The 26,223-nt window shown below is 44.6% G+C and overlaps 1 protein-coding gene across 1 annotated transcript; it reads right to left on the bottom strand.

Moving 5' to 3' along the window:
- Positions 1–1,792: 1,792 nt before the first annotated feature.
- On the bottom strand, positions 1,793–16,568 carry LOC101945045 (inducible T cell costimulator). Its single transcript, XM_005306196.4, has 6 exons — positions 16,414–16,568; positions 9,128–9,169; positions 6,812–7,150; positions 4,459–4,571; positions 3,674–3,764; positions 1,793–2,943 (listed from the first exon to the last, which is right to left on the bottom strand). Exons 1-5 carry the CDS (start codon positions 16,469–16,471, stop codon positions 3,675–3,677), a joined length of 642 nt encoding a protein of 213 aa, XP_005306253.1. The 5' UTR covers positions 16,472–16,568; the 3' UTR covers positions 1,793–2,943; position 3,674.
- Positions 16,569–26,223: the final 9,655 nt, after the last annotated feature.

The following is a 26,223-nucleotide window of genomic DNA, read 5'->3' as shown; positions in this document are numbered from 1 at the left end:
TCTCACAGGACATGTGAACATGTCACCTGATACCAGGTTTAAGATGGATTCCAGTGCTCTTCCATTTAGAAGGGGGGGGTGGGGACCCAGAGAGATAAAAGATTCCCGCCTTGTGCCAAGGCTATAAAAGGGGGTGGAACAGAACAAAGAGGGCTGCCAGTCATGAGAACACCCCTGCTTTCCACCTAAGATGTCTGCTGGAACTAACAAGGACTGTACCAGGGGAAAGGATTGGGCCCAGACTAGGAAGGAGTCTAGTCTGTGAAGGAAGCTTATTGGAACATCTCTGAGGGTGAGATTTTACCTGTAATCAGTTTCTTAATGTATTAGGCTTTATTTTGCTTGGTGACTTACTTTGTTCTGTCTGTTATTACTTGAAACCATTTAAATCCAACTTTTTATACTTAATAAAATCACTTTTGTTTATTAATGAACCCAGAGTAAGTGATTAATACCTGGGGGAGCAAACAGCTGTGCATATTTCTCTCAGTGTTCTAGAGGGCGGAAAATTTATGAGTTTACCCTGTATAAGCTTTATACAGAGTAAAACAGATTTATTTGGGGTTTGGATCCCATTGGGAGCTGGGTGTCTGGGTGCTGGAAATAGGTCACCTGCTGAGCAGTCTTTGGTTTAAGTCTGCAGCTTCGGGGGCGTGGACCAGACCTGGGTCTGTTTTGCAGCAGACTAGCATGTCTGGCTCAACAAGGCAGGGTTCTGGAGTCCCAAGCTGCCAGGGAAAACAGGCTCAGAGGTAATTCCACCACATCAGGTGATAGTCCCAAGGGGGTTTCTGTGACCGAACCTGTCACAGGCCTATTATACCTACCACCCATAAATAAAGCACATATCTCCCCGTTCATTGCTGGGATAAACTGCAAACACCCGCTTCCCTTTTTTACCTCCTCTTATGGGTTGAGGGGTTTGTTTCCTCAGGATGGTGCGCATGAAGTTTTCCAAGCAGTCTAAGAGCCATGTGGTGTAATAAAAGCCAGATTTATTAAGAGCAAAGAGATCTCATATAAAACAAAGAAATGGTCTAGTCTAAAACTTTGCTAAGCTCATCTAGAGAGGCTCGTTTCTGTAACAGGGTGTGAAAATGTGACATTTATAGAACTAGATTATTTTTTTCCCCTGAACCACTTGGGGCAGACTCGCACCTTGTCTATTATCAGAAAATATCATAGAGACAACCTCAGGTTTCTGTACCTTTCCCTTGGGAACTTGCGGTTTCATGAGATTCCTTCTCAGTCTAGTAATAGGTTCCTTTGGACTCACAGGTGTTACACAGGGCTCTCATAGTCAGCACATTTCACGGATAAGTAAGAGCTAGGGATTGTTATCTAGCATCTTTCATCAGTAGATCTTCAAGTGGTTTACCAAGGTAGGCAGTATCATTATCTCCATTGTACACAAAGGGGAAGTCCTGAGGTCACCTGGCAGGCCAGTAGCAGAGCCAGCACTAGCACCCAGACCTGAGTTTCAGTGTAGTGCTCTAGCCACAGACATTCTGGTTTGTTGTTTATTATTTATTCATTATTATTTGTTGATTCTCTTCGTCTCTATATACTTGTCTGAAGGTAGGTCAGCTCGGCTGGGGACTTTCAGCCCTTGTCTGCAAAACTACCTCATTCGGGGTCCGTTGTTGTGAAGAAGCCCTTATGAGATACTAACTGCCCTCCTTTCTAAAGTTAACTGTCCCTGATCGCAGAAGCCACCTGGCTTTCTGTCTGATAGAAAATGGGAGTATTTCTTACCGGTATTTCTACTCCGTAAATGAATTAGAGACATTGGTTTTAATATGATGCTTTAATTTTAGAGTAACTGAACAGTGATGTGCTATGCACTGCCTGGCAGGATATTCAGGTGTGATTCCCAGTGGGCCATTTAACACATACTGTCAATAGACTCTGAAGGTGATTGAGGCTTTGAGCTGCTCTAGGGGAAATGATAAAGGTCTGATGCAAAGCCACAAAAGCAAGATAGTGCCAAGTTAAGACTTAAACTTCATCTTCCTCTGTTTCTAGGTGATGAAGGACTCTTGAATATTCTGGTCTTTTGTACCTTACCATGTATGTGCTGTAATACAGATAAATAAAGGGATGGGATAAGGAGACTGTGCCTTGCTTTCTCATGTAGAGACTGATCCTGCCGCCCTTACTTATGTAATTAAGAGCCACAGTCTTGGGATTTTAATATATAAAATGTCTACTGGAAGAATTTTGTTCTTCTAGAAAAAAACTGTAATTTCCCTAGCTCTACATGGAAAAGAGGATCCCTGCAGTCTGGGTTGTGAAGATGTAGTGAGAATCCGAAAAACTAAAAAAAAAAATGCACAATAACAGATTCTAGATGACACTAGAAAGTACATTATACACTCCTTCCATTGTTTCTCTATTGTCTGTAGTCCCCATCCAAGGGACAGAATGTGTATATATACACTAAAGTATCCTAGTGTGGTGCTGTTAAGAAGTGTGAAGACCAATCTTGCTAAACTGGACATAACAAAGCAGTAATGTGTGCAGTAAAACGGCTGCTGTTGCTGGCCATGTGGCTGGAGTGGACTTTGGAGGTAGTTCATTTTTTTTTCCGTGGGAGGTATCATAGAAGAAACCTTCTGCAGAAGGTATAACATAATTGCTCTATGCAGCAATATCCTTGTCAAGGAAACATTCTACATTTTTCAACTACAAGATTTTTTTTTTTTATATGTTGTCACATTTGATGTGCAGTCAATGGATTTGGCCATGCCCAAGTTAACACAGAATATCTGAAGCAAAACACGACTGGAAATAGCTCTAGAGCTAATGTCTCATTGTTGAGCCGATCAGTATCGTGTGAGTTCAGTCTGGGAAAATCTCTTTGGCTGTGAAACTGACATTTCAAGTGGCCGGAGGCTGAAGGAAACTTCCTGTGCCACAGGTGACCGACTTGCAAGTTCACACCTGGAACAGAAATTAAGAATTGGTTGTAAACAAGCCGGAATCACTCCAGCTTCTAGCTCTGCTCCCCTTCTAAATTGTGGCTGATTTCTATATAAGGGCCCATGTCAGGGCGAAAGCTCCTGACACCCTCCCACACTTGGGCCAACAGCCACAGCCTGGCCTTTATTGTAACGATCCAAAGTTTGATATGCAGATATACTCAGAGCTGAATTAGAGGCACTTCCCCAGAGTCCTTTTGGGAAAGATGTGGCATCACAAGAGTCTGAATCAACCGATGCTTCACATCAGTTCCTCATTCTTGAAGTTATTACATCGCCATGTTCTGAAGCACTAACATTTCTGAGGACTGGTCTGTTGGCGGAGGGATAGCTCAGTGGTTTGAGCATTGGCCTGCTAAACCCAGGGTTGTGAGCTCAATCCTTGAGGGGGCCACTTAGGGATCTGGGGCAAAAATCAGTACTTGATCCTACTAGGGAAGGCAGGGGGCTGGACTTGATGACCTTTTGAGGTCCCTTCCAGCTCTATGAGATAGGTATATCTCCATATTCTGATCGGTAAGCTCTTTGGGGATTTTGCTTTTAGTTTGCTATTCCTGTACCCAGATAAATTATAACAACTTATAACACTCACACTCCTAAAGTCAGCTGGAGGCAGATCAGGCCAACCCTTCCCCATAGAGAAAGCCTGTTGCTAACGATGTAAGAATGATTCAGTAAAGACATAGTATAACCTTAGAATGCTGGTTTTCTAGCTGCATTCACTGCTGCCATGGGCATATATTCACTGTTGAACTCATGGGAGTTGGATTCACATTGCTGTGTCTGCAAAGAAAATGCCCTGAATTTAGTTGATTGTCTCTAACCCCCATTCACTCTTGCCTTTGTCCTTTTAATAGGATGGTTAATCTCACTCTGCTTTCAATGGGATAATAAAGTCAGAGCCGGATGGTGTTCGCCTCCAAACTTCACAAATTGGAAGAGGAAAGCAGACTCTGTTCAACAAAACTCTCTTCTTCTGTGGCTGTTACCTTTGTTTTTAAGAGCTTTTGCTCAGGAACAGAGCTGGAATTACTCCTCTTTCCCCTCTTGAAGAAAACAATCAAGTGAGTTGCTTCCCAAGGTATTTTTGCTGACCTGTGCAAAGTTGCTGTTTCTTCCTATGGCTCCAGGTCTTTAAATCAATAGGCTAGTCTGACTTAAAAAAAATTAAAACTGGGCTGTTGTCACTGATGACTGAATTCCATTTCATTGACACTCTTAGCACATGCTGTGCATGTGTCTGTAACACACCCTTGAGCACGAAAAAACATTGCCACTTTACAGCGCTGCAAGATAGTGCACTCACCTCGTGGAGGTGGGTTTTTTTATAGTGCTGGGAGAGCTCTTTCCCAGTGCTGGTGCCGTGACTACAGAGCCACATTAAAACGTTGCTAGCGAAGACATACCCTAAATCAAACTAAATCAGGCCCTCAACGTATCAGCTTTGGACCTAGGACTATGTATGGAAATTGCTTACCTTCTTTCTTAAGCAACAGGCTACTATGCAGCAGATACAGGAAACCATGGAAAATACAGTGATCCCAATAAGCATCCATGACATCATTTCTGATACAACGCAGGCTTCTGAGTCTTGAACATATTAAAAAAAAAATCACTGAAGATTAGCAGTCTAAATTATCCCCACACACACACACACACTTTGCGTAGGTGAGATCAATGCTTAGAGCGGTCTGAAAAAAGTGTGTGCTGGGGTGGGAGAATCATAATCTTGGAGGACCAGCTTTGGTAAGATAGTGACCCAGCTTGCTTTACAAAAAAAATTTTTTTTTCGGGTTTGCAACCCCATGCATTTTAAGCAGTGGGGGAAATGGCAGAAGTCAGTGTTTGAGAGGGATCTAAATGATGTGATTGGTTGGCTTGGTGAATGGACTCGAGGAAGACATGCTGAGCATGAGGCAGAACGCAGCAATTGTCCAGAGGATTTTGTGTGAGGAAGAAGTGAAGGAGGTATCGAGGCTAATATTGTTGACAGAGTGGAGGGGGCAAAGGACACTATGAAAGGAGACCAGGGCTGCATCATGGGTGGGCAAGGCCGGCTCTAGTTTTTTTGCCGCCGCAAGCAACAAAAATTTTGGCTGCCTCCCGTCCCAGCCCTGGGCTCCTCGCCGGACCCCCCTGCTGCCCCAGCCCTGGGCTCTTCCCCCCCACCCACACCCCCTGCCACCCCAGCTCTGGGCTCCCTCATTCACCCCCACCATTGCCCCCCACACACACCTCCTCCTGCCCCAGCCCTGGCCTCTCTACCCCCCCCACCTGCACCCTCCTTCCGCCGCAGCCCTGGGTCAGAGGACAGGCAGCGGTTGGATAGGCATGGGAGTCCCGGGAGTTTGTCAGGGGACAAGTAGGGGGTGGAGTCCTAGGGGGGACGTTGGGGGAGGGGGTCTCAGGAGGGGGCAGTTGGGGACAAGGAGAAGGGAGGTTTAGATAGGGGGTGGGGTCCTGGGGGGCAGTTGGGACAGGGGTCCCGGGAGGGGGTGATCAGGGGACACGGAGCAGGGGGGTTGGATGGGTTAGGGTTTCTGTGGGGGGCAGTCGGAGGGAGTGGATGGGGGCAGGGTGGGGCTACCCTCCCTCCCCGAGGAGTGTCCTATTTTTTGAATGTTAAAATATGGTATCCCTACTCCCAGTGCAGCTCTCCATTCACTGCAGCATGAGGTCTCCGCTACCTTACTCCCTCCCCCTCTTTCCTGTTGGTAGTGGCCAAGGGAATGCTGGGAAATGTAGTTCTTTCCCTGCTCCAGGGCTGGCTCTATAGACAGGGAGCTAACCAAGGAACTACAGCTCCCAGGGCCCCCTGTTGGTTCTCAGCTCCCATGCTGGATCCCTGCCGCCCCTGCAAATGGGCTGCCCCAAGCACATGCTTGCTTTGCTGGTGCCTAGAGCCGCCCCTGTGGGTGGGCCTTGAAGGCCCAAACCAGATTGAGTATTAATTTAATGAGTAGTGCAATGGGGAGTCAGTGGTCCAAAGGACTGGTGAGAGAAAGGAATTTGGAAGCAACATTTTGGATGAAATGGACGGAGGCAAAGTTAGAGACCGGAGGAGAGTGCTGTAGTTAAGTCATGAGATGACACAGCTGTGGCTGAGCAATCTGGCTGCCCAGACACAAAGGAAGGGGTAGCTTTTGGAAATGTTAGGCAAGAGAAGTGACAGGATTTGGATCACAGATTAATCTATTTTTAAGGAACCACTAGATCATCAGATCTGACAAAACATGGGCCATTGAATTTCATGGTTACCCCGGTATTCCCCAGATGCTGAGGGAGCGAAGGGACAGAAGGAGAAGAGAGGACAACTGGGAGGATGGTTTTATCATCCATCCTAACAGAGAACAAAGGCAAGGGCTTGGGTGGACAGATTATAAACTTGTTCAGCTAGAGGCAAGACACTTGCAAACCAGCCAAGGTGAGATATCTGAGACACAATGAATGGCAACTCAAAAGATGATTGATGTTCATTCACCACCCATTGGGGTGCGGTCCCAGCCCCTTTCAGGTAGACAGCAAAATGTCCTTTAGATTTTGATAGACTGTCCCAAGTTACTTAACAGACCCAGGTCCTGATTCAAAGAGGTGAGCAATGGGAGTTGCTCAGCACCTCTCTAGATCAGGCCATAAATTAGATTTATATATTGCTTCTGGTACAGATACCGATAACTAAGACTTTGCCTGTGACACATGCAGGTAAATCTCAGAATGGATTTTTGTGCTAATCTAGAATTAATTCAAGGTTTTCCTTTGGTATCTTAGAGAAACACACTCATTTATATATCTCTAAAGCTAGAGTAAGGAGAGAGGGGCTGTGAACTTACCATGGATATACAGATAGGTTTCATTTACCCTACAGTCTATGTAGGGAGCAGGTAAAAGTATTTCCAGGCAGCAGAGATAAATGCCGGTGTGCTTGCTTTCCAAATTTTTGAGAATGAAGGACGTGCTGTTGCCAGAGTGCACTGGCTCACAGTAGCTGCTATTAGTTTCAGGTATTGACTTCCCATTCTCCATGTGGAATGCACAGATTTCCTGCCTCTCGTGCCCCTTCAGCAGTGTCATGCTGAATTCAGTAACATTTTTAGGGTCGCTGAAGTTGAATTTGACGATCCCATTGTGAAATTCAACTGTCACCTGGGGCTCAGAGACAGTAGGTTGTTCTGCAGAGAAAAAAATAATTATACTATGCAGGAAAATCTCCAAGTAAATATCAAACCAGGTAAACATCTGTAGCACTGAAATCTACTGAAGTGTGCATGTCCAGAACTGTCTGTTTTTGGGGAGTAACCCACAATGAACATTCCCTTGACAGCGGGAAAGCGAGAGAAAAATATAGCCTATATCATGTAGGGGCACCCTCGAAATCTCTTCCATTTTGTTGCTGGGCCCATTTAATACAGTAACTCCTCACTTAAAGTCGTCCCGGTTAACATTGTTTCATTGTTACGTTGCTGATCAATTAGGGAACATGCTCGTTTAAAGTTGTGCAATGCTCCCTTTTAACGTCATTTGGCAGCCGCATGCTTTGTCCACTGCTTGCAGGAAGAGCAGTCCGTTGCAGCTAGCTAGTGGGGGCTTGGAACCAGGGTGGACCGGCAGCCCCCCATCCGCTCCCCTGATCACCTCCCCGCTCCCCTAAGTTCCCTGTGCAGCAGTTGCCCAGCAGGCTCGTAATTGCAGCTGTCCCTCCCCCCACTGCCATGTGCTGCTCCTGCCCTCTGCCTTACAGCTGCTCCCCGAGACACCTGCTTGCTGTGCGGGGGGGGGGGGGGGGAGAAAGAGGGGGGCTAATATCAGGGTGTCCCCCTGCCCCCTGCTTCTGCACCCCGGTTACCCTGAGGTCTCAGCAAGCTGATCTAATTAACAAGGCAGTGTACTAAAAGGGGAAATGCGCATCTCTTTCTCACGCACACACGGCGTGTGTCTCTGTCTCTGTCTGCGATGCTATCTCTCTTCCCTCCGTTCCTGCTGCCTTGTAGAGTGTGAGAGTTAACCCTTGAGGGCTCAGCCAATTGCTAGTTCATTATTTAGCAGTAAGGCATTCCCTGGGCAATATCCCACCCTCTGACTCCTCCACCTCAACCAAGCTTCACAATCATCATCATCATCATATATATATATATATATATATATATATATATATATATATATATATATATATATATAGTCTTTTGTCTGATGAAAAATTTTTTCCTGGAACCTAACCCCCCCTATTTACATTAATTCTTATGGGGAAATTGGATTCACTTAACATGGTTTCACTTGAAGTTGCATTTTTCAGGAACATAATTACAACGATAAGTGAGGAGTTACTGTATTCAGATGTTGAAACAAGGGGTAAAATAGCTTGTGAAGATGCCGCTGAACAAATATGTGCACTAACCCAGTGTAAGCTGGTGTAGGTCAGTGTTAGTGTTTAGATCCTGCATACTAGTTATTTGTATTATGGTAGTGCCTAGAGGCCCCATTGAACCCAGCATTGTGTAGAGACACAGTTCCTGCCCTAAAGAGTTCAAAATGTAAATAGACAAGACAAACAAAGAGTGGGAGAAGATGATGATCATATTCTTCTTTTACAGATGGGTAAGTGAGGCACAAAGATTTACCCAAGGTTGCAAAGGGGTAGAATTGAATACAAATCTCCTATGTCCCGGTTCAGTGCCTTATTCACAAAACTGTCCTTCCTCTATGCAATAGCTATTAAGCTTGACCCTAATAATTGACATGTTTATATCTCCTCTTATCATGGAAGCTTGCTGGGGTAGGGAGAAGGAATGTCACCCCATGACCACTCGCACCACCCAAAATCCACATCCACTGTGGCCGCAGGTGCTCACAAAAATCCATGAGAAGTGAAGCCATCACCTCATATGCAGCAAAAATTATTCAAATTATTTTTGAGAAGTCAATTAAAACACCTGACTGAGGATCTCCTAGTACCTCCCAGTTTGGCTTTTGTAGGAGTCAGCAGCCAGCAGAACTGGGAAACCCTTTGGGAAGATGCATGAATTGCAATGTCCATTGTAAAGAAGGACATGTTTCCATTTCAAGAACCAGCGTATTGTGATACAAAAAAATATTTGCAATTTAAGACAATTTATGGAAATATTAGATGTTATTTTAAAAATGGCTCTTACCTATATTTTTGCATAGTCGATGTGATGAACAGCGTTCAGTTCCTGAAAAATAAAATGTAATTTGCTGTTTAAAATAACTAAGGGGTCATAATGTGATGATAAGATGGTGACATCATTTTCTAGTGCTAAAAAATAAAATCCTACAATGCAATAAAATTGCAAAACATTAAAATCAGAAGCTAAAGAGCATGAATTGATCCAGCATTAAGATCAATCACTTATGCAGCATTCATTAATTCTCACAACACCCACACAAAGTAAGTATTATCTGTATTTTGCAAGTAGAAACTGAAGCTGCAAGTTAAGTAATTTGCCTAAAGCTACAGAGGGGATGTGTGTTAGACAGGATTCAAAATCAGAAGTTATTGGACCATGTACTCAGATGATAGTCAAGGCCTTATATTTCTCTTATGAGGGCTTCTAAGATCAGAAGGATGCCAGCCAGCCAGCCAGATAGAAAAGACTGGCTCTCCACTTCTGACGATATTTTCAGCAAGGCTTTCAAAAGTCACTTGGATTGAAAGACTCACTTCAAGCAACTTTATTTTGCTATGCTAGGGAAATAGAATGAAAATAGTTAATTAAGAATTTTAATGAGCCAATATATTATTGTTTTGATATTACAGTATTGTCTAGAGGCCCCAGCCAGACTCAGCCCCTATTGTGCCTGGTGCAGTACAAAGCTATTCTAAAATCCAGTCACTGCCCCAAAGAGCTTGCAATCTTGTCCCGATTCTACAAACACACAGGCGTAGAAAATTACATGCTTCAGTCTTTTGCATGTAAGACTCGAGTGGTCTTTCATATTCATGCTTTGTACTTCTTTGAAGTCTTGTTCACCCACTTGCTGCCCGTTGGCCAGGAAATTGCCAGGAGTAATTCACCACTCCTGCACTAAGCATTCTAAAACCTCCTTATTAGCAAAGACATCAGAAATACCAGTTGTTTGTTAGACTAAAAAAAAATCCTTGAAAACGTTAGGTTTTGTCATGTCTATTATACGTTATTTTTAAAATTGTTGTATTTTGACAACTAACTTCTTTCCCAGTAGTAAAAAGTACTGTGTGGGGAGGGGGGATGAGGCAGAACTTGAAGCAAATGGCTGCGAGCTTCTCCCTACCTTACTCTCCATTAGACCTTAATGCATCCTGAAGAGCGAGAGCAAGAACATATACTCTAGTGAATGTACCAGGAGTAGGGAGATCTGAGTTCTATGTCCAGTTCTTCCACAGACATGCTGAGTGACCTTGGGCAAGTCCCTCTATTCCTCAGAACCTTTAGTAATATGCACATCCCTCGCAGGCGCCCAAAGACACTTATGTTGTTGAATATTAGTAAAATACTCTGAGGTGTTCAGTTGGCAGGTGCTACAGAAACAAGATATTGTCACCCCTGTATGACTGAGTCATACTCTTCCTCTGTTACCACATGGCCTCTGGTCCACTATGCCCAGTCAGTTACCCTTGTCTGATGCTATGATAGTTCTAATAGTCTGTACCACTTTCAGGGCTATTGCCATGTATGCGGACAGTCAAAATATTGGTGTCCCATTCCCACTGCTGTGGTGATAGGACAGACAGGTAAAACGCCCAGGTGGAGTATAGATGTCAGCTCCAGTATACTCACTACAGAACAAAACTTGTTGTATAAGAAAGTAACAAACACAGAAAGTGCCAGCACCAAGAGAAAGGATGAACATTAAAATAATTCTTGCCGCTTTGCATATTCCTAAGTAAAGTTTGATGGGGGGGGGGAAGTTGCTGTGCTATTGTTAATTATTTTAAGTAAAGATTTGGTAAATGCTGTCTAATTGTAGGGGCTGTAGTTTGATAGTTAGTTTTAAAATTAGGCAGCGCATGGACAAATCAGTGAAGGGAAGAAAAAAGTTGAAAATGTGTCAGTGTATCAGGTGTAAAGCTTACAGTGTTTGCCTAGTATTTTAAATCTTATCTAATATTTTTGAGGGGTATTTAATAGTAGTCTGGGGCTCTTTAGATTTGTGGTTCAATTGCTTTGGTTAAATAGGGCCAAATTCTGCTACACTTTCTAACGCTGAATAGCAGCTCACTCCACAAATAGCCCCATGGAAGTCAATGGGACTATGTGATTATGTATGCTTAAGTGGGCCACAAGCTTTACACAGCAGTGAATTTCATCCTAAAAACCCATGTAGCACTAGGGTGACCAGAAAGCAAGTGTGAAAAATTGGGACGAGGGTGGGGGGTAATAGGAGCCTATATAAGAAAAAGACCCAAAAATCGGGACTCTCCCTATAAAATTGGGACATCTGGTCACCTTATTTAGCACACTGTTTCCACATCGCCTAGTGGCTGGCCACATAGAGAATAGCAAGCTAATTTTGCTACAAGCTAATGAAGTTATTCTTTTTGTTCAAGTGGTGGTAATCTGTCTTTTATGCTGAGGGGCATAGGTGTCATCATTGCCGCTGACCAGCGATAGAAATGGCGGGGGGAGGGTCATTAAGCATACAATTCATGTGAGACTTTGGCCAACTGAAGCATAGTTTGTATCTTCCTGAGCCCAGAATTGTAACCACCAAGAAGACTGAGTAAACATTTTGGTAAATATGATGTAATAACCAGTTTCTGTGGAGTAACAGGTGAAAATGCTGCCAGGCTGTAGTACTGCAAAAAAGGGTCTGGGAGTTGAGTGAGTCAACTGTACATTGAGTAAACTGAATGAGTCAACAATGTGATGCAGTTGCAGAAATGGCTAATATTCTGCGGGTGTATTAAAAGGAGTGTGCTAAGACATGAGAAGTAATTGTTCTGCACTGCTGAGCCCTCAGCTGGAGAAGTGTGTCCACTTTTGGTTGCCACATGCTAAGAAACATGGACAAATTGGAGAGAGTCCAGAAGAGGGCAATAACAATGATAAAATGTTTAGAAAACCTGACCTGTGAGGAAAGACCAAAAAACTGGGCATGTTTAGTTTTGAGACAAGATGACAAGGGGGAGGATGCAGCTCCTTGTCCTACCCTCCATAGACAAGATATAAGCTAAATCTGCCACAAGGAAGAGTTAGGTTAGATATTAGGAAAATCTTTCTATTCATAAGGATAGTTAGGTATTGGACGAGGTTACCAAGGGAAGTTAGGGAGTCCCTCTCATTGGGTGGTTTTAAGAACAGGTTAGACAGATTCCTGCCAGGGATGGTCTAGGTATACATGGTCCTGCCTCAGCATGGAGTAGATGACCTCTCGAGGTCCTTTCCAGCCTTACCTTAGTGATTCTGTGATTATCGCAGCGTAAAGAGAGCAACTCCCATGAATGAGGTTTTAATGATGTATAAGAGAACAACAAAAGATCACCAGTTTCACAGGCATACTTCATGAGCCCAAGTTAGCTTTGCCACTGAAAGCTGAGTTTTTCATTGCCAAAATGGAGACGGTCATGTAGTGTTGCAAAAATGTCTCTGAAAGTTGCAAGATGATTAATATAGAAATTGTAGTGAATACTGTTTTCTAACTACTAGGTAGTATTGGGTGGAAATGAATTCCAAACTGTGCGAACCTCTGAACCTTTAGAGTTCTTGCCAGTAGCTAGTGGTTGCTTCTGCTGTCTTCACTGTCCCAAATGTGCAGCTTTAGCAGGTGATACAAGTTGGCAAAATCCAGTCACTTGGAATGGGTAACCCTTCTGACAGGCCAGTACAACATCATTAGTTTTTTCATTATCATCAATCATTGTGGAGTGAGGCAGACAAGGAGATTTGTGTGTCCACACGGATAAATTTTCCTTGTTCCAAGATAGGATGTTACTTCTGGGACCCCATCAATCCTGGATAGGAACTAGCTAGATACATTTGTGATGTCGCTCCCTAACATACACGTAGATGTTGTGATGGGTGGAGTGTATAAGCACTGTTTTTTAGACAGAGTGCAAAATGGCCCCTTCCTTTTCTGTATTAAAGCATTTGGAATGGTGCCATCTTTAAGGTATTTTTTCATTAAAATCAGGCTGAAGTAATGCAATAGAAATAAGAAGCCTGTGGCAGGGGTTAAACTCTCACACAAGCAGGTGTAACTCTGGACTTAAGTGGAGTTTCTCTTGGTTTACCCTGGTTTAAGGAAAAGGAGACTCTGGCCACTTATATTTCTGGTTGCAATGTGGAGCTGATGGGTACAGGCATGCGTGTGCAGACATGCGTGCATAAGCTATGTTGGCTTCCATAAGAGATTAACATCTGTTTCTAACTCAGTGCAGCCACCATGCTTCCTGAGTTAGAACATCTTCCTGAGCATCTTCAATATAGTCAGTGGACACTTTGGTGGGGGCTCAAGGATTTCTGCACCAGTAGTGGTTGGATGGCCAGTAACCAATAGGTGTTTTATTTGCCAGCTGGCTACCAGCTGCTACTGGCTTTCAGACTGGTCAGTGACTCAATGCCATTTGTAAACAGCCCAGGTAAAATTGCAGCTGGCCATAACAGACTTAAAAAATAAAATAAAGTTTAACCCTCATTTTGAAACTTGGAGTTGAGGGTGGGACGGCTGGGTGGAAATAGTCTTGGACCGTTGGGCGGAGGTGAGGGGATTTTGTTTTTGTTTTGTGGTTTGACTCTCAGAACAGAGCCTTAGTTGTAACAAGCAACAAAGAGTCCTGTGGCACCTTATAGACTAACAGATGTATTGGAGCATAAGCTTTCGTGGGTGAATACCCACTTCGTCAGACGCATGTTAGTTGTAACGTACTCATGAAAGTCGCAAACACAATCTCAGCTGCTGAAGATGAGCTTGGATTTTTTTTTTCTTCCAATAGCATAAAGAAAACAAAAACAGTTTTAAGTTACTGTAGCACTGACCCATCCAGCCCCTCTAAGCCGATGCCCTCTGAACTCAGTTAAACTACTCACATGGCTGAAGCTAAGTGTGTGCATAAGTCTTTGTAGAATCAGGGCCCAGACTCAAAGAGCAGAGATATCCTACAGGAAAAAAGGTGGTGGCCACAGATGTACTACTTGCCTGTCTATGCTATAGGGATAAATATTATGGTGGTCCCTATTAAAATGTCAGCATTTGCCATTCAGTACCTCACTCTAGTATCTGAGATGAGCATGGCTTCTCCCTACACTGACAATAGGAGGTTTCCATTGTAACCCACGATAACGGTTGGCAAATGTTAACTTTTTTAAATGGTTACATGAAAAATATAGAATAGACAACTTTCCACAGCCAGAACCCCACTGCTGTCTGATCTGCAGCCCTATGGCAGTGTTACCATGACCTTTAGACAGGCAGTTTACTAATAGGGAATCTCTTGGAGATTTTGTGGACAAATATCCTAGGGAAATTTATTTGAGGGAGAAATTCAAAAGGGACCAATGTAAAGCCCTACCAAGGTAAACTGAATAAATACAAAAAACTCACATTAGATTGAGGGCCTGATGTTTTCGTTTTCTCCATTTAGTCCCTGGTCCTGCATGCCTTATGCAGGATCAAATTCCATTGAAATGAAGTCACTAGCCGTCTGGGTAGGGACTGCAGCATGAAGCTGCACATTCTCATAGTGATTTCTTTATCAAGATTATACCACAAAGTTGCAAAGACTAAAATAAATTTTAATTTACATGGCACAGTTTCTGATTGGAAATATATCCATAGATCATGGCTAGGGCCTGCAAATCTGCAGGCATTTTTGTTAAAATGCTACTATGTTTTTCCTAATGAAATTCTGCTCAAATGCTTGGAAATAGTATTTTATAGGGTAACATATTCCATACATTCTTTGCATCCTTGTTGACATACTCTAAATCAAACAGCCCCTTATTTCACCCCATCTTGTCCATTTTAATAATAATAATAATAGTAAATAATTACCGTGGTATATGTTGAAAGCAATGTAGAAAAACATTTCCTGAGAGATTTCATTTTTTCCCTCAGAGGAGCTTTTGAAATCACCCTCTTTACCCTCCCTTTGCTCCTCCTTTCCCCCTGATTCCCAGCTTGAGGGTCAAAAAAATTCCAGTGTCTGAGAGAACATTCATTTACAGTCTCATTCTTTTTGTATGAAATGTCCTTTCCACTGAATCCAGCTACACTGGATAAAGCATGTTGGCTGGATGTTTCCGCCAAAATGGAAGTGGTTAGTATTGATGTTTGGTTTTCATTAACAGCTTTTCAAGTTAACTCCTCATTGAGACAAGGGCCGGCTCACACACTACTTGAGATAGTGGGTGAAATCCTGACTCCACTGAAGTCAATGGGAGTTTTGCCATGGCATTCAATCTGCCTGTTTGAAGGCTTTGGATGCCGGCAGTACCTGAGCTAACGTTCTGAAGCGTATCTTCACAATCAGAAGGGCTAGAAAGTCCTTTTTACTTAAACAAAAGCTTAATTTCTGCATAAAACCCTGAAAGTACTGAAATTCCACAGGGACTTTAAACCTACTTTATAGCACTGGAATTTCAGTAGCACATACTTCCACTGGCCCTAGGCATGACCTTCAAAGGAACACATTTAAATGGGGCTTAGTGGTAATAATACCCACCAAATCCCAAACTTCAGAGTATTGTTACTTAGGACAAATCACACTAAATCCTACAACAGTATGTAGGTTAATGAGATTTCTTATTTTAATCAAATATTGACTGAATTTCTGCACTGGAATAGTATGTAATGGAAGGTGGGTTTCCGAGAAGTTAAAAAGAAGCGAGCTATGGCATTATACTTTGCAGACTACAATGCTGTGATAGGTGCTGAATCCAATAAAATGCCTTGTCAGTGTTATGGTCATTTTCAGATCGATGGCATCAGCCATGGCTCCTTGTAAATCACTCTGCATTTCCAGCCTACAATATAAATGACCTAAACCACTTCTCCAGCCCATATATGTTTTCCAAGTTAAAAGAATTCCCCTCCCAAACATGACTCCTCCTTGAAATCAATAGCTCAGTATGGATCTCCTCACACAGGCACTTGGCGCACTTTTACATTTCCAATAGATTAGATTCTACTCCATAAGGGAAGATGGCTAAGCACTACAATAGCTACAGCTGAAAGATCACTCCAAGCAGATGAGTGAAACAGCCAAAGTACATATTTTTGTGTGTCTCAAGACAGCGCGAATGTTCTGTGCTGGCACCAACCTCTGTGGTGGTGATAAGGCTGAGACTGACATCTTTCCTCTTGGCAACTATTTTTCTTAACTGTTTCTGTTCCCCCAACCCCATCCTGAGTAATTCCCCATTTACACATCTGGTCATTGCGTATCTTAAATGCCTTATGGATGATTATTGTAAGAAGCAAAATCCCAAATGCCACTTACCACAGAGGGCTTCCAACTGAAGGCAGAGGAGACAGAACGTTAAAACTCCTGACTTCATACTTGTCTGACACAGACACCAGCCTCAGCCGTCTGCCTTAAGTTTTCAAAGCTGAAGGAGAATTGACATTTTTGTCATTGTTGCCCCTTTCATAGGAAAGGAAGTGGTTTTGTGGGCAATGAGTGGAATTATACCATAACTTAAAGGGCTCTTTTATTTAAAATAACCCATCGCAACATTATAGCTATGTCAGCAGGGGTTTTGCTATTACACACATCTGTGTGTGGGGGGGTGGCTGTGTTTTTGCTTTTGTTTTCCCCTAGCTCACGTCTTACTTTCATCTTCCCAGCAGCGATAGCATCTGTGTCATTAGTTTACCTCATAGAATATAGGCCATCTTCGATATTCACTTTCACGGGTGGCTACTTCCAGCTTAATCCATCCCCTGCATGCACCACCATCCCCTATCTAGTATGTGTCTTGCAAATAACCAGTGGCCAGCAAACTAGTTATGACACAAATTTGTTTTGGTTCTTTATCTATGTCAAATTGCTTTCTCACCAGCCACTCTCCGCCATCAGTTTCTCTTAAACAACTTGTTGCTGTCTTTGTTTTAAAGCTGTTAGTGGATACAGTAAGCCTGAGGGAATGGCTTACTGGTCTACGCATTGGAATCGAAGCACCCGGAATTCGATGGAAACACGAAGTCAAATCCCAGGTGGATCAGCTCAGCCCTCTAGCTTTCCAGGAGCTCATTCAAATGCGACCTTCAAACCCGAGGTCCTGTTTGATCTGCATGGACATTAACGATCTCATGGCCTCTCTGTAAAAGTAGAAAGAAGAACAGGAGTACTTGTGGCACCTTAGAGACTAACAAATTTGTTAGTCTCTAAGGTGCCACAAGTACTCCTGTTCTTCTTTTTGCGGATACAGACTAACACGGCTGCTACTCTGAAACCTGTAAAAGTAGAGGGAGTGATGCAGTGTCCACAGCCAACATTTTCTCGCTCTGCTTTTGTCTTGTTGTGCTCTGGGCTGCTGCTCTCTGTCCCAGAGGAAGCTGCACATCCATGGTTTAGGGAATGCTTTAGGATCCTTTGGGATCAAAAGGGCTATATCCACATCCAAATGATTATTTATACATGTATATTTTTATTATTAGAGCTGGTGGAAGATGGGGAAAAAACTTAAGAATCTAGGGGATTTGGTTCGTTTCAGCTGTATTTGAGCCTGTTAGCGTTCCTGAATTTACAAAGATGATCTGAATGGCATTAGTGTGCGCTACCCATGGAAATACCTGGATGACCCGTTCAGACACTGGGCAGATATTCCAGAGACTGACCTTGGTTCACTTGGGATGTGCTTTGAATGTTACCAAATATCAAATCATTTATAAATAACGGGACTGGCTTGCACATGCTTTGCAAAGCCAAAATTCACCACCTGGGGTGAATACTCTTTTTTAGACATTAATTTACTCGCCCCTTTCTCAAAAAGTGCTTTTTCTCCCAGCACCATTGTCAGGCACCTTTTAGTGGGATACTGGCTCATTGCAGTTGAGCCAGTTCCTGGGATGGTGAGCCAGTGCAGCCTCTGATCACAAGCGGCATAACTTGCTAACATGAGAAGCAGCCTGGTCTAGGTAACGAAGCACAGGATTGAAAGCAAGGGGCCCCTATATTCTAATCCAACCCTGTACAGAATCCCTTATTGCCTTTAACCTCCTTTAGCCTTCCTGCCTTTGTTTTCTCCCTCTGTAAAATGGGGCTAATACTTTCCCACTCACAGGGATATTTTTACTGAGAAAAGCTAACGCCGGTTTCAGCTGACATCTGGTGCAAGCAATCTGTTTCCACAGCACGCTACCTATATCTGTAGCTATTTTTGGTCTCTCACACGTGTTTCCTTTTTCCAACCTACATTGGGCCCAGCAGCTCACTTCCCTCCCCCTGTCATTTTATTCTTTTAAAATTCTTCAGGGTCACGTTCCTGTCGTCTATCCATCTATTCCTCTAACAGCTTGTTCCACTCCACCTCTCCCATCTTGGCTTCCCCTGGTGGTGCTCCACACACCAAACCAGACCCTCTTTCATTTGCACTGACTCATCTCTTTGGAACTTTTCCCCTTCCTCTGAGCTACTAAGTCACATCCTGTCTTTAAATCTTACCATAAACCCTACCACGCCACTGAGATTTAAACCCCATTTGCCCCTTCCCCATTACTGCATCTTTCCATTCGCCCCAGTTACAAATAATCTGGGAAAAATCCTTACTTTCAACGTTGCTGCTTCTAAATAATAGAACACAACACACGCAGTTCAGCTGGGAAGTGACCTCGTCCAGCCCTCGGCCAATATAAGATTGTTCTCTACAGTGTATTGCTTTGTCCTGTCTAATTTCAGATGGCTCAGATGGTGGTAGCACAGCCTAATAGAACTCACTGTGAGGATTATGCTTCTGATATTCTTCTTCGCTCAGTTAAATTGCATCATTCCTGCTCTAGCTGTGTTACTACCCTCTCCCTACTAGCAGCTAGTTATCTATTATATACCCTTTATTCATCTTTTAACCGAGTTATACATTTTTACATTTCAGCATTCTGCTCTTTTTACCTGATTCTATGTTCACCTCCCAGTTCTCTGCTTCTGCCTGTAAACGGGCAACTGCCCACAACTGTGCTCAGTCTTCTCTCTCTTGCAAAGCATTTTGTGATCCTTTGTGTGAAGATGCCAAAGTCTGTCTATGCAAATGATATTATATTTTCTCCTGCTGCTCCTCATTCTCTGCTTCAATAACTGGCCTATATTCTGGAGCCTCTATGCTGCCCCCCTCAGGGTCAGAGCACGAAACTTTGGCTCTGGTGTTTTTATTTTTTTCTCTAAGGGAAGCGGGGGGGGGGAGGGGGACTGTCTTCTGTGCTATTTTTAATTTTTGTTGTGGCTTTCAACCCTCCTCTCCTTCCCGTTGAGCGGGTAGACAAGTGACAGTCAGTCAAGGAGGCAGAGCCTTTGGCCCCAAATGCAGCTCATTTCTCTCTTGTTATTACTCTGATTTTTCTTCCAGCTCTGTGGGATACTGCAGTGCAGGGCAATGGAAACAATCAGGACTCACCTCAGCTCAGCAGCAGGGCGAGCGCTTCTCTGCAGAACAGATACGATGAGTTGGGTTTGCTGTGGGGGGGTGTATGTGGCTTTTCTTCTCAGTAAATGCTATCGAGTTCATGCTATCGAGTTCATCGATGAATCAGTCTCTCGAAAGTGTAAGATTAGCTCCTTCCGAGTATTTCACAGTCACTGATGCCTATCACACACCCTAAGAAAGAAAAACGGTGGTCCATGAAATCCTAGCCTACATTAAGTAATGTATAGACAGTCATGTGATGTCTGAATCTAAGCTTTCCTTTTTAAAAAACCACCATGTTTCTTCTCCTCATCATTGGGAAGAAAAGCTCGAAAATGTGGCCTGATGCCAGACAGCCTCCAGGAGAGGGAAGAACCATGGAGGAAGCTGACTGCCCCCATGCCCTGTTGCTCTGGACGGACAGGGCCCCCCTGCTGCTGCTGCTGCAGCTCCGGGGAGGCTAACCTGTCACCCTGTGGGGCCAGCCACTGCTGGGGTAGGGGGGGGACAAGCCACCAGTCCAGCCTCAGCTTGAGTGGAGGCTGTGTGGAGCCCCGTGCAGGGATATGCCTAGGGATCTAGTTCACCTTTATCTGGCTCTCTGTGTAGACAGTGGGTATCTGTGTACATCTGTCATGAAAGTGTGTGACCATAAAATCTAACCCCCTTGTGGGTTTTGGACTAGGGTGACCAGGCATCCCGATTTTATGGGGACTGTCCTGATATTTCCTTGTTTGTCCCGCGTCCCGACCGATGTGCGGTCAGGACACTGGACAAACAAGGAAATGCACCGGAGCCCAGAAGTGCTTGCGCCCCCGCCCCCAACCCTGACTCCGCTTCCTCCTCCCCCGATTGGCTCCCTCCCCGAATCCCCGCCTCTTCCCCAGGCTCACCATTCCTCCTCCCTCCACAAGCGCTGGAGGGAGGCCCGGGAGACGCAGGGGAAGCGCGGGGCCGGGGTGAGTAAGAGTCCGGCCTGGCCCCGAACAGGCAGGACTCAGTGGGGCGGTAGGAAGAGGAGGGGGGCGGCCCGCGGTGCCAGGCGGCAGCTGTTCTCCCCCCCGGGCAGTGGGACTCGGGAGCAGCCGCTGCTGCAGCTCCCACTGCCGCGGGGGGAGGAAGCGGCCGATGGCCAAGCTCAGCGGCTGCGGCTCTGGCGCCCCTGAACCCCTCGAGCCCGGGCCTGTTGCGGGGACCCAGCAGCACGCACGCTGCAACCAGCCCCTGGCCAGTCGCGTCTGGGCTGCTGCCCAGCTGGTGCTATCCCGCGGCGGCCCCGGGGCGGAGGCATCGGCAACCCAGGCCTGTTCGTTCCCCTGCGGGACCCGAGCGGGACGGGGGGGCTGGGGCCTGCTGCCCCCACTCCGGGGCCGCCGCGGGATTGCACCAGCTGGGCAGCAGCCCAGACGCGACTGGCCAGGGGCTGGGCGCAGCGTGCGCGCTGCTGGGTCCCCACAGCAGGCCCGGGCTCAGGGGGTTCGGGCCCGGGCTCAGGAGGTTCGGGGTGCCAGAGCCGCAGCCGCCGAGCTTGGCCATGGCCACTTCCTCCCCCCGCGGCAGTGGGAGCTGCAGCAGCGGCTGCTCCCGAGTCCCGCTGCCCGGGGGGGAGAACAGCCGGCGCCTGGCCCCGCAGGCCACCCCTCTCCTCTCCCTACCACCCGACTGAGTCCTGCCTGCTCGGGGCCAGGCCGGACTCTTACTCACCCTGGCCCCGCGCTTCCCCTGCGTCTCCCGGGCCTCCCTCCAGCACTTGTGGAGGAAGGGGGGGTGTTTGTTTGTTTGTTTGTTTGTTTGTTTGTTTGTTTTTGCCACGCCCCCCGCCACGCCACCCCAGCGTCACCCTCTTCCTCCTCCCCCCCCGCATCCCGATATTTGACTTGGGTGATCTGGTCACCCTAGTTTTGGACTCAGAAGCACAGTGACCGTATGACACTAAACTAAACACCACTACAAAAATCTTTTCACCAGAATTACTCAGTGTGTTACAGTAGGGTGGGAACGCCCACCTGTGGTTATTGGTCAACAACACTTTGGATTGAAAGAGCGTTTTGCCGTGGTGGGTGGGTTTTGTGGTGTGGCTTTATCTCACCAATGTTAGTGTTTATTGTTTAAAGGTAAACTTTAGTTACAACTGCATAGGCTGGGTTTCAACATGGAGTCTCTGACGGTAGTAAGTTGCAGTAAGAAGCAAGCTGATGGAATGTTCATCTGGATTTAAGATGAATGTTGAAAATGGCAAATTTAAATGTGACATGAAACAAAGCAAAATTAAGAGTTGGATTTTCAAAAGCACCCAAGTGACTTAGGAGCACACGTGGTGCTGACTTTCCCCAGCAGACTTAGGCACTTTTCAAAATCCCATCTTAAAAGCTCATCTTAATTTGGGGGGGGTTCTTTCTGAACAAGCTACACTGAGCTTTGCTATGCAGTTCCCATTATAGAGAGGCTTAAACAAATGCTGCTTTGGTAGGCGTGGCATATAAACCTAGAAGAGAGGAACCCCAGCTTATGTAAGAATAAAAGCAAGGTTGCTCTGTTTTGCATGCATTATGTTCAGAACTACTTGATCTATTTGTGCTCTACACATGTGCAAAGGGTAAGCAAAGGACCCAAGGAGCTGTACCAAACACTACTTCCAACCTACAGGTCAGAGAAAGTAAAAACCACATGCTCCTTAGTGCTCAGGGCCTACTCCTCTTCTCCGTCCCCTGGGTTAGGAAGATCTAATTGAGTACATTACTGGGTGCATGATGCCCCTGCTAAAGGAGTGTAGCAGCTGGCATGCTACCCCAGAGTGCTGGGAGAGTCAAGAAGGATTTGTTTCTTGAAGCAAAATTCCTCCTAGACCCCCCCGCCCCCCAAACTTCCTCCGAGACAGGGCTGACATGGTTGAGCCATTCATAACTTAGTAAAAATGTCTCGGATCCATTCTGTACATTAACGGATACGCACACACACACACACACACCATCTTGCAGTAAGAATGCTGCAGAGATTTGGGACATTGCTGTAGTTTGGAGGGAAGTTACTTTCAGAGGGGATGGCATGAAAGGGATAGAAAAGTGTAGCAATATATGACTAATGAAGAGTAAGTCAAATTGCTTCTGAGCCTGCCCAGCGGCTCACAGAAAATTCTCTGCATTGTCACATGGATCTCAATAACGATCAGTGATTTGTCACTTTATTAGACAGGTAAAAAAGCTGGTTCTAGACAGGATTCCCACAGGAACATGCAAGTTGGTATGTTCCCTTTCTCATCAGTATGTAGTAAGGGAGAAGGCATGTGCCCTATGTTATGGACAAGCCTGTGTTTCCCATTTTGATTATAATTGGAACTAGGTTCAGCTGAATAGTTAAACTAGGAGGTTTTGCTAGTGAAACTCTTCAGACAGCAAGGGAAACAAAGATGAATGAGGGGAGATGTTTTCTTAAAGACTCCATTCATTATGGTCCCTCTGCCTCTGGGACAGTTCACAGCCTGGGCAGCACAAAGTAAAGGCCCTTCTGAAGACCAGGAGCTCCCAGCACGGCCCAACTTGCAAAGAGACTTTTTTGTCGCACTCTGTCCTGCTCTCCTCAGATACTCCTTTATTTAAGGGCTCTGTGGTACCTCCCTGAACAAAGCTTCACATGTGGGTCACGCACTTTCCTCTGGAATAATATCACACATCAGTATGCAAATGTATTCATGCTAATTGGTGATCAAGCCTCTTGGGGTACTAACAAATGTTCACTGATTGCTGTGACCTTATAGGGTTCCCTTTAGACTTTACAGAGTCTGGTCATACTCTTGTCATCCTTTCTGTTCTCCCAAACACAGAACAAATAAGATAAAAGACTTCCTGCAATTGCTTGGAACTGCCACATGGGGGTGCTGCTGATCTATAGGTTATCTCTTCGTTAGAAAGTTCAGCAGGAAATCGGTTCCTTTCTTTCGCCCCTGACAGCAGCTTTACAGTCTGAAAAATGTCTCCAGTAAAAGCCTTTTAAAACAAGAACAATCAGAAGAAACCCCAGAAGCTTCTCTTATTCAAATGCGGTGATTATGCACGGATAACGTTACAGGCGACTCTTGTTACATCTGTGTTCATCAGTTTACATCTTCTGATCCAACTAGTTCTATTGAAAGGCAATCTTCCTATGAGAAACAATACTTCATTGGCTCTATGGTTTTGTTTGTAACAAAGGGAAGTTCAATTAAATGCAACGGTTTTATGAGCTATGGCAGGGTGCATTGGTCACTCTCCTGCCCAGGCTAAGTTAACGACTGTAACATGGGGAGAGCTAAGTTGGGGGCTGGTTTCCCATTTCATTTACACCAGTGTAAACCAAGCATAACCCAGGACCTTTAGTAGGGTTACTACAGAATGTAACTGGTGTCATGAGCATCAGAATCTGACTGTGGATTTTATAGCCGTCAAAGCCTGATTTTTACATGTTATTTCCCAGGATTCCGAGTTTAAATAATCGCAGCGTACAAATTTTAAAGAAAACTGTTGGCCTCGGTGATGGAATTTGAAGCCTGCTCTGGAGATATCGGTGAAATGTCTTTGTTGTCCGGCTCCAAGCTCGCTGTTTCTGTTTGGACAATGGCGGGGTAGTGGAGGACTGCTCACCATACTCAGAAAGATTTGCTAAGTCTCACCGCAGAGCATAAGGTTCATTCTTCTATGCAGGCATTGACACTATGTTGATCCAGGCTCGTTAGTTGGATGACAAAGCACAAGCTTGTTAAAAACATTTGAATCAAATCATGCTACGAAACAGGGAAAGAGCAAGAGACAACAGAATAGCTGAAATGAAAGTCATTGCTCAAGATGACATTGCGTCACTATTGTTTCATTTTGAATGTAACTTTTTCCCTCCTGGAGAGGTATAGGTGCGGACTGTGATGCAAGACTAACACCCGATCAAGCTATTAGTGAAATCAGAATCATAATGGCAAGAGGACAGCGTTCACCCACAAAGAATAGAGGGTTTTTAGGATAAAATGTTCCTATATAGCCCACAATATATATTAGGAGAGAATATTGGCCTTCTAAACCATTTTTAAAATTAATTTACCAACTGGGAACATGGTAGTTAACTGATGGGTATACCACAGGTGCTAAAACACGTGCTTGCCTTTCCATTGTCAATATTATTTCTAAGGTGATGTAGGGACTGAAAACAAATGCAAAGCAAGATCGGTGTTCAAGCAAGTACGTAGTATTGGCCTGTCAACAGGTTAATTTGGAAAAAGGGACGTTAAGAACTTAGGCAATGAAACATGTGAAGAGGATCTTGTGTAATGTCTCATCAAGATAGAATAATTCCATCCTATCATGATAGCCCAAAATCCAAAGTCTCTGTAAAAGGGTTCTATAGAATTACAGGAAATCACAGTAAGGAGCTGCCTTACAGAAGCAAAGGGTGAATTCTTCCCCTTTGGAAGCAATAAAGAGAATTTGGCATATTAATGAGATTCATAATGAACTAAACACTGAAATCAGTAATGTATTTTCTCTAGAGAGCACATATGATTGAAATGACTACCATAAAACATTACTTTTAACCACATGGATCACACATATTGTTTAACTGGCCTCTTCTTGGGTTTCTGGGCTGTTTTGCAGATGATCTCTGGGTGTTTCTAACAATGTCCTAACATATTCTTTGTTCCTTGCTTATATCACTTGTATCCCTGGCTTTGCAGAATTTAACAAGCTTACTTCCATCTCTTTGCCAGGAAGCACCTGTTTCTCAAACTGAGTTCAGTAGGAACTCAAGTGCTCTGCATCTCTCAGGATCAGCCCCTAATGATCTCTTCATTGTGAGCAGTGAGTCTCTCTCTTAGCCTGAATTAATGGATCGATATGAGGGGAGAATGTCTGCATTGTCTCAAATTGTCTGTCTTGTTGGATAGATCTCAAGCCTTAGTATTTTTAATCTTCTCACAGAAAGCCTGAAGGCTGACACTTCTGTTGTTAAACAAAACAGCATTTATATTGTATTAATGCCTACAGGCCAACCGCAGGGTCCCCATTGTGCTGTTTATGGTGCTAATTTCAGTCTCTTGTATGGAAGCTCCACTTTGACTGAGCCATCTTAAAGATTTTGGGATGCCACCGTTCCAGAAGTGGGTTCACAGCGGAGCAAGCCTTTTTTTAAAGGCATTCCCAGAAAACAGGTGACGGATATACCTGAATTTTATCTTAGAGTTAGCAAAGTTTAAATGGTAGCTGGTCATTCGATTAGCTTCAACAGACCCAATCTACTAAGAAATGTTCACACACTTATTTTGTGTATCTATTTATCTCAACTCAACACAAAGGGTTGACTCTATCAACTTTCCAGTTATTGGCAGATATTCGTTTGTTATATTTTTACTTTAAATCTTGTCAGTACACAGGGGACTGAACAGATCTGGGGAGGAACGAAATGTGCAGCCTTTTACTTCTCTCACTGGTTTGGATCCAGCCTATGTAAGTAACAACTACAAGATTTTGCCATCAGAAGACTGTTGATGGCTCCTGTCTATTCCCTAGAAGACAGCTGTCCATATCTCAAACAGCAGCCTCCTAACTGACATTTGCTGTTTCAGACTCAAGTACCCTCTCACCAGCAGAGCAGGTTGGGAGTGAGGTGCGCTGGCAGTGAACACTGAGGAAGCTTGTCCTGCTGTTGTCTGTCTCATACTTCTGAGTACAGAT

The sequence above is a fragment of the Chrysemys picta genome, chromosome 11 (genome assembly GCF_011386835.1).
Source record: "Chrysemys picta bellii isolate R12L10 chromosome 11, ASM1138683v2, whole genome shotgun sequence".
NCBI classification, from domain to species: Eukaryota; Metazoa; Chordata; order Testudines; family Emydidae; genus Chrysemys; species Chrysemys picta.
Note: the sequence above shows the minus strand (reverse complement) of the source record. Positions and strands in the feature narration are given on the sequence as shown.